Consider the following 12,356-nt stretch of genomic DNA (forward strand, 5'->3'; position numbering starts at 1 on the left):
AAATTAGTTTGAAAACAGTAAATTGGGCGGGGGGGAGGATTCTCAGGAAGAGACCTCAGATCTAAAACATATAGAGAACTTTCTCCAATTTATAAGACTGAGCCATTACCCACTTGATAAATGGTCAAAAGATGTGAAGAGATAGTTTTTTCTGAAGAAATCAAAGCTGTATGTAACTATATGAAAATATGCTTTAAATCCTTATTGATTAGAGAAATGCAAATCAAAACAAGTATGAGATATCTCACCTATCAAATTGACTAAAATGATAAAAAGCAAAATGACAAATGTTGGAGGAAATGTGGAAAAATAGAAACACTAGAACCCAACAGTAAACCGGTGGAACTGTGAACTGATCCACCCATTTTTGGAGAACAATATGGAATTATGGCCTAAGAGTTTTGAAACTGTATATGCCTTAAAAAAAAAAAAACCAACAACCCTTAGCTCTGTCTTAGAGCTGAAACTAGGTATTAGTTCCAAGGCAGAAGAGTGGAGGGGACAGGTAATTGGGGTTATGTGACTTGCCCAGGGTCACATATGTATATGTATAACTTTTGGCTCAGCAAATACCACTACTAAGTTTGTTTCCAAAACATTTTCATATTTATTCTTGTTTTGTTATCCCTCTGTCTCTAAGAAACTCAGCTTTGCGAGAAGTTTATGCACATGCAGTGCTTGGACAGCATCCCCATGTCGTTCGTTACTATTCTGCATGGGCAGAGGATGACCATATGATCATTCAGAATGAGTACTGCAATGGTGAGTTCAGAAATTCTGATTTCTGGAGAACAAAATGAAATTCAGGGTCTTCAGGGACTGACCTTCATTGATGATACCTCATATTACGGTACTACTGATGACTGGCAAAAATCATTCATTGTCTGCGACAGATCTACAGAGGCAGTACATCTCTGGGATGGGCTCAATGGCATTCTTGCCCAGAGAAAGGAGAATAATCTAGACGAACTCTGCAAATCCATTTTCTACTTCTTGACTTCAACTATGTCCAATCTGGTATATGGCTTTAACATGTTATTGACCCTCCTGTTTTATGTTCAACATCTATTCCAAGTTCCATAATTGCTTCTCTTTAAACTATAAACTTATTATTGCTAAACAACTTGCTAGATATTCAGAAAATTCAGAAAAAATGTCAGGGTAAATGATCTCATGTGTTGAATATAGAAAGTAATTCAACAAAAATTCTGTTAAATCAATCATATGGAAATAGGTCTTAATCAATGACACATAGAATTGTGCATTGGCTATGGGAGGGGCTGGGGGGAGGGAGAGAGAACATAAATCTTGTAACCATGGAAAAATATTCTGAATTAATTAAATGAAATTTTCCAAATTAAAAAAAATTCTATTAAATGCCTATAATGTACTCAGAATACAAAGATGAAACATGAATCTTGGATGTGGACTGACGTAATTACATTGTGCATTATAAAGCCATGGTCAGTGGGTTGGCTGTACTGAGACGGAGTCTTTGAGCTGCGTAAGGCAAGGATTATTAACCAGGAGTTCAACAACTTTTTAATTCTCTGATAACTGTATTTCAACACAATTGATTTCCTTTGCAATCCTATATATTTTATGCATTTAAAAATATTATTCTGAGTGAATCCATAGGTTTCACTGTACTTCCAAAGAGATCTATGAACAAAAACCCTTCTCCTTTAAAGACATTAAAGGACTCTAATTGTTGGACCAACTTGGAAGATCTGTTTATATCTGTACCTACTATATATTTCTACAGCAGGTCAACTCTGGAAGTCTAAAGGATGCTTGTTAAGGTATGGGTTGGTTTTGAAATTTCCAGGATTTTAGTACATTGAGGATGACATTGCATTGAATAGATCAACCTCAACTTGAAACAGATATCTCTCAAATATATGGTGGATACTAGTGGTGGTGGCCATCATATCTTTATCTCCCATCTCCCTCTATCCTTCTGTGCTGGTTTCACCTCCCACTGTGCCCCCACAAAAAATTAAAAGCTGGTTACTTCTTCCATATAGCATCAGTTTTGCATTTCTAGTAGATAACATCAGATGAGTTATATAGCTAGGTCCCAATTAGTAGGAATGCATGATTTCTCCTAAAGTGGTTACATTATTCAAATTCATACTTTGCTTATGAATTGGACTGGGACAAATAAGCATATCTTATGTAGTTAAAATTTTGAAGAGTTCCATTTCAAATACTTTGAACTACTTTAGGAGACCGATTATTCACACTAATTGTGACCTAACTTTACTGCATTGGGTTTTGACTATAGTAAATTCTCCTGAAGTCTAACTAGTCCAGAATAGTGAATCATCTTACCATTTACATTGCTTTTTCTATAACAGTATGATTCTGTATCCATTTGTTAATTGACTTATATGGTTTGATTTGATAAGTCACTACATCTGTAGTAGGATTTGAGGATTACTACCTAGGTGCCTTCTAACTTGTTTAGGACTCTATAATCTAGAATTAGAAAGGATCTCAGGTTTTCCAGGACTTTAATCTCTATTTCTTCCCCTCATTTTATAGATGGAAAAAGTGAGTACCAGAGAAATGAAATGATTTGCTTAGGGTCTTACAAGATCTAAGATTTGAAACCAGATTCTCTCTATTTTTTTAAACCCTTACCTTCTATTATCTGTTCTGATGATCAGTTCTAAAACAGAAGAGCAGCAAGGGCTAGGCAATTGGGGCTAAGTGATTTGCCCATGTCCACAGAGCTAAGAAATGTCTGAGGTCAGATTTAAACCCAGGTCTTCCTGATTCCACACTTGCCATTCTATCCACTATGCTACCTAGTAGCCTTGATCCTCTGCCTTTTAATCCAGTGCTCTCCCCCAGAGCATTTTGTTCTATATTATTATTCTAACATGGTATAATGGGGTAGACAGACAACTGTAGAGTCAGGAAAACCAGGGTTCAAATTCTCCCTCTCACACATACTAGCTGGATGATCATAATTGAGTTTTTTAACCTCTTGGGTAGCCCCAGGGAACTTTAAGTAACAGATCTACTCTATATAGGGAAGGGAAGGGAGTTTCCACACTGGCTTTTGGAATGAATGCCCCTATGCTAATGAATCTATGGGTATGAACCACCAAAAAATGCCTCTGATTTTTAATTTTCATTTACCTGTTGAACTTTTGAAAAGAATTCTCAAGTATTCCAAAGGATGGCTGTTTTCATGTTGGAAATGCTCTTCTTTTTTTTTTTTAAACCCTTACCTTCCTTGTTGGAGTCAATACTGTTTATTGGTTCCAAGACAGAAGAGTGGTAAGGGCTAGGCAATGGGGGTCAAGTGACTTGCCCAGGGTCACACAGCTGGGAAGTGTCTGAGGCCAGATTTGAACTTAGGACTTCCCATCTCTAGGCCTGTGGAAATGCTCTTCTAATATGGAAGGCCAAAGTACTGCCTATGTATTGATCGCTCAGCATTCCCTGAACAGACTAAATTACTGTCAGAGTGGTAGCTCAGTGGATAGAACATGGGGCCTGGAGTCAGGAAAATCCAAGGCTAAATCTTGTATTAGATGCCTGCTGGGAAGATGCCTTAACCTCTTTATGTGTTAGTTTTCTCTGTAAAATGGGAGATCATAATAGCACCTGTATTATTATTATTAGTGATACTATTCTAGCTAGACTTTTGTTTTTTTCCAGATGATGATTGAGAAGCAAATAAAAGGCAGGAGGTACCACATCAGTAACAGAATGTTGTTTTTCTGGAATTTAAAAATAATTTCTTTGTAGGAGGAAAGGGATTGTTTTAGGGGGTTTTGTTTGTTTTTGTTTTGGGAAACAGGTATAATTTTGTTCAATGACTTCAGAACCTGGAAAGATTGTTGTTGCTATTTATGCCTGCTAAATTGCTATTGGTTTTATATATATAATTTGAATTTTTGGAAACTTTAGCTGTGATGACAACTTTGGGAAAAGTATCCCACTTCTACTGTGTTGAGTTGGCTTTGTTCAGAAATTAACAGCTACTTTGGTCTAGAAACATTCAAGTTTTTCCCCAGGGCTGTCACACTGTATTAAATATGTAAGGTCTTATTTTATGTGGATTTAATTACAGAAACTAATCAAATATTTTCTCAATAATGAAAAAAACTGTGAGAACAAAATGAAGTGATATATAAAAAGAATTTGAAAGTGTTGTATAAACATCATCACCTTCCTGGGCCTGCCACTTGTTAAAGGGCATTTGTTTTATCTGAGCCTCCTGAGTGCTATTGGTTAGAGTCCCATATTAGATCAATGCAAGAAGAAGCATTAAGGTGCCAAGTACTGTGCTGGGCACAGTATATTCCTCAGAATAATAAAACAAACAAAAAAAATAGTCTCTGTAGTCAAGGAGCTTACTGGGGAGGAAATGGCATTCCCTCTCCCTCTCATTCTAGCTCTGGCCCTGGAGGAGCTAAGGAATATAATCGTCTTCACTTCCCTGTTCACAACTTCAATATTAAGTGACTTCTAAGCTCAGTTTGGAGTGTTTCCTCTCCTCTCTGAGGAATTATGTTTTCCAGTTTATCTCCTAGAAACACAATAATGAGACTCCAAAGAACATGAAATCCACATATAGAATTTCTTCTTCCTATACTATCTATTCTCTTACCTTCCAAGTAGGATGTGGTCACTTGGGAAACTTAAAACTTAGTAAAGGATTCTAGTTCTCTATTGACTTATTCCAGTTGTCCATCTCTCATTTGTTTCTTGTACTTATTCCTTCCTTTCTGATGAATAGGTCATCCATATTGAACCATTTCTTCCCAAACAAGGTCCTGGCAACTATTTTTAGATAAGCTGCCATAGCCCTCTGATCCTCAGGAGAAGAGAGGTGGATTTAAGCTTTCACATGACAGAGAATAGACTTTTGAACAGAAAAGGGTCTAAATGTAGTTTTACACAGTAGCATCCTTAGAGGTTTTTCATCTGCATCCTAGGATGGTCCATAGGATTTCAAATGGTTTTACAAGTTTATGGGACTTAGTAGATGCTAAAGCACTGTGCTCACACTTCCTTGAGAGGCAGGTGTTATAATCAGTAATAGTTATACTCCAGAATTGTTCATGGATCTCAGCTAAGAGAGGGCCATCACCCAAGTCATTCATAAAGAACACTCAATGGTTTAGCACAGTGGGAACTGTGCAGAGGTATTTCAATATCACAGAGGATACTAAAAAATCTTTCCTTTGGTCTCTTTTTTTTCAAAACCTTTGATTTCTCTTCATTTTTTTTTTACCTTAAAGTCTTACTTTCTGTCTGATTAATTCTAAGACATAATAGCAGCAAGGGCTGGGCAATTGGGGTTAAGTGGCTTGCCCAGCAAGGAAGTGTCCAATGCCAGATTTGAAGCCAGGACTTCCATTTCCAGGTCTGAGGTTCTCTCCATTGTACTATTTAGCTCCTATTCCCTCCTCATGCTTCTTATAGAAGATTTCCATTTTACTAACAAGTGGTTGCTCACAGATTGGCTCTTATGCTTTGCCACTGCCTTTTGACTCTCCCCATTTGACTTCTTAGTATTGTTCTCTACTAGGTGGGAGCTTGCAAGCTGCTGTGTCTGAAAATGAGAGACTTGGTCGTTTCTTCGAAGAGCCAGAACTCAAGAATATGCTCCTGCAAATCTCCTTGGGACTGAAGTATATCCATCAATCAGGCCTAGTGCACCTGGACATCAAGCCCAGTCAGTACCTCCCTGCTTTCTTCTCCTTGCTATTACTTTTGTGTCCTTCCAATATAATCTATTGTCAGAATTTGTGGATGTATTAAAACAAATGTTCTTGTTTTCTGGTGTAGCATGAGATAAGAATAGTTCCTTCTCCTTCAGTTGGGCAGGGGGAGAGGATGAGTTAAAGTGAGGAAAAAAGCAAAACTACATCTACCTTTCATTTGAGAAGGGAAAAGAGAAAGAAGGTTCTACTACCATTATTAGTGAAAAATCTATCTGCATATTGGGTGGGTTTGTATAACTATTTTCACACTCTACCTGTAGCTTTATGAGTCATGTAGTAGCTAGGATAAAAATATAGTAGTGTGCTTTTAAGAGCAAGAATTAATTATCCATTATTGTTTTTGGAGCAAATAGAGGATGAACAAAAGCAAGAGATGAATTCAATTTTTGAGATACTCAGTGACGTACCAGAAGGTGTATGGGCTAAACATTCCACAGACTTTGGATTATTAAAATCTGTAACACCAGTGAAAGTCAAAACTAAGACCCCAAATCAGGACAATGCAATCAAAAAAGAATAAGGAAGAATCTAGTAGGGCAACACCAGTACTTCCATTATGGGACATGATGAGTTTGCAGAGTGTGACTTTATCACAAAATCATTTACAGATCTTAAGTCTTGCACAAATCACCATTGTGTGTTTCCTTGGCTATCTGTCTTTGCTTTTTTGATTGGCATTATGAGTGTATTGTACTCAGATATTGTTGGTACAAGTATCTTTTGTTCCAGCAAACTTTTGATTATTGGTCTTATTCCCTCTGTGGCTTCTTTACTCCATTTGTATTGAGATATTTGTGGTGGTATTCCTTGCTTAGTTTTGACTTTCACTGGTGTTGCAGATTTTAATAACCCAATGCTTGTGGAATGTTTATCCCATACTGCTTCTGGTATGCCACTGGGTATCTTAAAAATTGAATTCATCTCTTGCTTTTGTTCATCCTCTATTTGCTCCAAAAATAATAGTGGATAAGCTTTTAGTGCATCCTTGGGAAGATGTAGGAAAATTTTGCCCTAAGGATCAACATTTGGCTCTCTACTTTGTTCTAAACTTTCAGTTTCTATCTTACAAGTTTTCCAGTTATGTTACATTTTCTAAGTGCCAAGTTCTCTTTTAGTTCACTGTCCTTAGAGTCTGCTTCTTTGCATTTTTTTCCTATCTAAAGTATTGCTCATTAGCAACTGCATTGTTTGTGCACTATTTGTTGTAACTTTATCTCCATCCCTTTCTACTCCTCTGTATCATCAGCTTCTTTTATCACTGTTCCATGGACCTCACACTCTGTTTCACTAATACTTTTGTGCATTTGTAATTCTTTCTACTCCTGTGCTTCTCTTTCATATTTTATCTCTTTGCCCACTGTTTCTGTATCAATGTCTTTCCCCTCATTATTATTTTCTTCATTCCTTTTTCCATTAATCTTTATTTCTTCCACCCCCTCAATATGGCTTCATAACTGAATCTGTTTAGAATTTCCAGCAGCAATGGAAGAATACTTTGGCTTATCTCCTTGTATATATTTTTTCATTGTTTCTAAATCTGGGGCTTGGATTCCTGAATATTATTACTACAGATATGGGAACAAAATTGTGCATGTCCTTGCTTTTTATTACTGGAGCTATTATAATTTGAGTTGTTCTTCCATGTTCTCCTCCTGTTATTTTTAGCATCTGTTTGGGCTTTTAGTCTACAGGTTCTCACAATGTGGCCCAACTTTCCACAAAGGAAACATTTTGGCAAATTGCTCCTTTATCTTTCTCCAAAGTCTCTTCTCTGTCTACAGGCTTATAGTGTTGCTAGATTTTTTACTTCATTAATTTCTTTGTCTAAGCTTGTTATTTGCTTCCTTTAGCTCTGACTTAAGCTCTTGTACTAACTCTTCCCTCTGTTAATTCCTATGTTTCTTCTCTCCAGTAAAAATGTATGTAGCTATTTTTCTTAGTTCTTCTAACCCTAGGGATTCCCAATATGGACAATGGAGTCTAAAATATGTTCTAACAGGTAGACAACTGCCTTTTACAAATTGCCTCCTTATGTGTTGCAAGTTTGGCTTGGATAAATCTGTGAAGCCTAACAGATTCTTCCCTGATTCCACCATGTGATCAAGAAATGTGGAAGGATGCTTCCCATTTTCTTGTTTGAGCCTCTCAAATCTCCCCCGTTATGTCAGGATGCTTTGTGAAATTTTTCATAGCTTCAATTAGTGCATGTCTGGTTCTACCTAGGAATCTCAGATTTTGGTTGTTTGACAGTTCTAGATCATGCCCTTCCTCAGACAATGATATTAAATTAGAGTTTTCCCTGGTCTCTTTGATAAATTGATCTTTTTCCCCTCTGTGAAAATAGTTCTGATAAAATAATTTCAGTATGCTCAAAGGTAGGATCAAACAACCCAATGACACACTGAAATTCTTTTATGTACTTTATGGGGTCCTCGAAAAACTTAGGCATGCATTTTCTGAGATGTTCTAGGTCTCCAGTACTAAAGGGCTTGTGTGTTTTCACATGGAGAATGCCATTGCCTGGTTGCAAACTCATCATGTCCCATAATGGAAACACTGGTATTGCCCCACTAGCTTCTTTCTTTTTTGATTGCATTGTCCTGATTTGGGGTCTTTGGGTTGCTTATTATTGTTGTTTTTAAGGCTAACTCCCCAGTTACTTCTTTTGTTTTTTTGGAAATTTTTATTTAATTCATTTAGAATATTTTTCCGTGGTTACAAGATTCTTGTTCTTTCCCTCTCCTACCCCAATCTCCCTCCCGTGGCTGACATGCAATTCCACTGGGTTTTACATGCGTCATTGATCAAGACATTTCCATATTATTGATAATTGCACCAGGGTGATTGTTTAGATCATATCCCCATCAAACTACATGATCAATCACATGTTTTTCTTCTGTGTTTCTGCTCCCACAGTTCTTCCTCTGAATGTGGATAGTGTTCTTTCTAAAAAGTCACTCAGAATTGTCCTGGATCCTTGCATTGCTGCTAGTAGATTAGTCCATTACATTCAATTGTAGTTACTTCTTTTAACATTGTTTTTAGTTATGTCCTCCCTCATTGCTACCAGCAAGATCTTTAATTCATTATCCATTACCATAACCTTGTTCCCACCTAGCATCTTAATGAGTTTCTTTAGAGCATAATATAATTGCAGCAGTGAAAAAATTACTCCTGCAAACACTGGTAAGATAAAATTCTGTTCATCCTTTCTTCAGCCTGATATGAAAACTATCATAAAGGTTCAGTAGAAAATAGATATAATCAGCAATCATTACAAATAAGAAGTTGTAACACATGTATAGAAAATTGCAAGTGATTGCTATGACTCCCATTGCATTGCTGATAATAGTTTGCTTGCATTTGTTGGTACGAAAAGCCCCTGTGCAGAAAAATTTGTATTTAAGTCTGGCCCTTTAAGAACTCCTCTGCCCTCAGAAAGAATGGCATGTTCTGATTGGCAGGCTCTTTGCTGGGCAGAATCTAAAACTGCCTGGGGAACTCTGGGAAAATGGCTGACTGCTACTACTACACTGACTCTGTCTCAGTGAGTAGGCCTCGATTTTCCTGTGGCTATAACTATCTTCCTGATCCCCAAATCTTTTCAAAAATAGATAAGTTTGAAACCTGTCCTGGCTTGGCCAACTGTTAAAAGGGAGGGAGACCTTGTAGTATTAAAATAGATTGAGTAGAGATGGATACACTCTCAGCCCTACGCCAGTACAATCTGGTGGGAAGGGTAACACAATTATGTGGGAGAGAGACCCTGCAATAATGGTTGTAACGGGTTACGAGGATTTGACAGATCTTGCCAGAAAGAATAAGAGGGGTTTTTTAAGGAAGATTTTAGGGAAGGCTGTTAGATAGGTGGGGTGAGGAGAAATCCCTATCTCTAAAAATGGCTACCTTGATATCCCCTTTCTGTCTTCCCAGTGAAGACTCTTTGCTTAGCCAGGCTAAGACTACTCTCTACTGCTCTCTCAAACTGTGGCTCCCCCTACTAAATGTCTAACCCTAACCAAAACCCACTTGGGAGTTAGTTTATTAGAATAGGCTTGTAGCTCAGGAAACTCGGAGTCAAAGTGGTCTGGTTCACCTCTGAGAGGAAACCCCCTCGGAGGTTCCCTTAAGTAGTTCAAACTTCTTCCCCTCTCAGGTTAGCTCTTTATATGCAGTAGTAGAGAGGAATCAGGCAGCTGATGGCAAAAACGGAGCAGAAAATGTTTGGGGGAAGGTTAGAGATCACCAGGAGCTCAGAGCTGGGTCTCAGAGTTGGCTTCAGCCCTCAAGCCTCCAACTGACTCCCCCTCAGCTTGACTGTTGGAATTCTCAGACCCCTTCCTTCCAGAATTCTAAACAGCTTTATCCCTGATGGATAAGTGAATCCAATTCCATTCCCCTTTGCTGCCAACCTGATTTTCTTTCCCTAAATTCCTTACCACATTGAGTAGTCAAATGTTAATAGCTAGAATATCAGAAGTTGGCTGAATATTTTCTTGCTTTTCAGGACAAGGGGGAAAGAATGACAGTCAAATTTCCAAGAGACTTCATTTCTTTGAGGCTCACTTTCTTTATCTGGTAAAGTGGGTAATAAGTGCCTAAAGGTCTTAATAAATGAATATATTTTGAGAGGTATCTAGATGGTATGTGTTGACAGACTTGGCTGTGTGTGTCTGTCAGGACCTCTCTCTATATGTTGCTATTGCTGGGACAAAGGGAAATTCTTGGTAAAGATGGATTACCAGAAAATGAGCAAGAGATGGTAGCTTGACAGGGGTCTTCACTAATGGGTAATATTGGTGGTACCCCATAATTGATAAGCTCAGATCCGCCTCAGGCAAAAGCCTCCCCTGGGTTAAAGTGGTACAGCAGGGAGTCTGACCAAGGCAGTATGGCTTGATTCAGCTAGTCTCTTAGTTTTCTGTTCCCTCTATGTCCCCCTGAATAAAGTCTCCCTTTATCTGACTGTGAATCAAGTTTATTATAATAGTAAAGGTAGCAGAAAGTGGGGAGTTGGTAAAGGTATCTGAGGAGTCCCTGAAACTCTAATCTCAAAGGTCCTTCTTCCTGGCTGACCAAATGGCCGAAACCAGAAATTCATCTTCCCTTCCCCTATTTCTTATTCTAATCTAAAACTACAGTATTAAAAGTATGACAGGAATTTGATGTAAGGGAAGTAAGGGCTGAAGGTCTTTGGGAGGGGGGTCCGACTCAGGGGCCATCTGAGTCCTTGACCCCTCAGGTCCAGCTAGACAAGAATCACTCCTTTATTGATGATAGAGGCTACCAGGAAAACACCCCGCATTGAGGTGAGAGATCCAGGGTAAATGCCTTGGACTGGCTTTTGATTGGTCCCGAGTGGGCAAGAGTTCATCCTCTCTCCCTGAGATCCCAGATCCAAAGCCCCTCCTGTTCTGGTTCTTTTCCCAAGCTCCTTTGCTTCAGCTCCAACTGTCAGTCTCTGTCACTCAATCCAACTTCTTCAACATTCCAAACCTCCTCAGCCCAGTCCACTTTTAGAATTTTCTTGCTGTGTGACTCTCAAAGTCACTATTTTTAAAAAAAACCAAAACTTTTGTAATATTATTATTATTTTCTATTCCTAGCTAATGTTCCACCCCTCAAAATAATACATTTTCTTAACTTTCCCTTCTACTCTAATTCTAAGCTAACTAACTTATTCTAAAAGAGGTTAAGGAAAGTTTGGGTAGGGGAAGAGTTTTCCGGGTTAGTGACAATGTCACAAAGGTAAAACAAATTTTCAACAATGCTTTGGTAATAACAATGTCTACTTTTCCAATCTTCACTAATACAACAATTTTCGTATTCCTAGTGTTTTTCTAAGCACTATTAAACTACCTATTTTCCTAACACAATATTATCTTATTACTAGACCCACCCTATTTTCTCTTTATCTATTTTGTTAAGACAGTCTAATTCCTTACATAAATATCTTATATTTAAACTTTCCCTATGCTAACTAGCTTGATACAGTAACTTCTCTAAGTCCCTATTCTGTGCTTTCCCTCTTTCTATGTTCTGGTACTATGTATACTACTTGTTTGAAATATGTTACATTATGTACAAATAATGATGTCTTATGTTTAACCCTATAGTTACTTTTTAACTACGTTACATGTATTTATAATTTTTACACACCATATGTGTGTGTATATATACTTTTTTACATACACAATCCTTGATTTTGGCATTAGTCAAATAGAAAAATCTGTTGATCTTTTTATTTGCCTAAGACTTTATGGAACCTAATAATATTTACATATATATACATTTTTCAATTTGCAAATTTGGGCATTCACTTATTTACAGGCGGTCTTTGCTATACATCAGTTTTGTGTTGTGTTTGTGTTCTTTTTTATGTTGTGATGGATGCATTAGACTTACCTACTGTTCCATGTCATCCTTCAGTCTACATTTTGCCTGATGAGGTCATATTCTTGTTCTTTATGTACTGTGTTGGATGAATTTACCTAAAGTGTGAAGTTAATTTTGTTTCTGTGTTATTGGTGCACCATCTTACATATTGCCCTTCTCCTTCTGTATCTTCATAAGCTGTCCAATATTTACATAGTTCAAAGTTTTACC

At 37.6% G+C, this 12,356-nt stretch overlaps 1 protein-coding gene across 1 annotated transcript in view; it reads left to right on the forward strand.

Moving 5' to 3' along the window:
* Positions 1-12,356, forward strand: part of WEE2 (WEE2 oocyte meiosis inhibiting kinase) — a 52,326-nt gene that overhangs the window by 22,672 nt on the left and 17,298 nt on the right. The window contains exons 5-6 of the mRNA XM_007504433.3: positions 641-762; positions 5,555-5,701. Coding sequence (XP_007504495.1) covers positions 641-762; positions 5,555-5,701 — 269 coding nt within the window. The remainder of the gene's footprint in view (positions 1-640; positions 763-5,554; positions 5,702-12,356) is intronic.

This window comes from Monodelphis domestica, chromosome 5 (genome assembly GCF_027887165.1).
Source record: "Monodelphis domestica isolate mMonDom1 chromosome 5, mMonDom1.pri, whole genome shotgun sequence".
NCBI classification, from domain to species: domain Eukaryota; kingdom Metazoa; phylum Chordata; class Mammalia; order Didelphimorphia; family Didelphidae; genus Monodelphis; species Monodelphis domestica.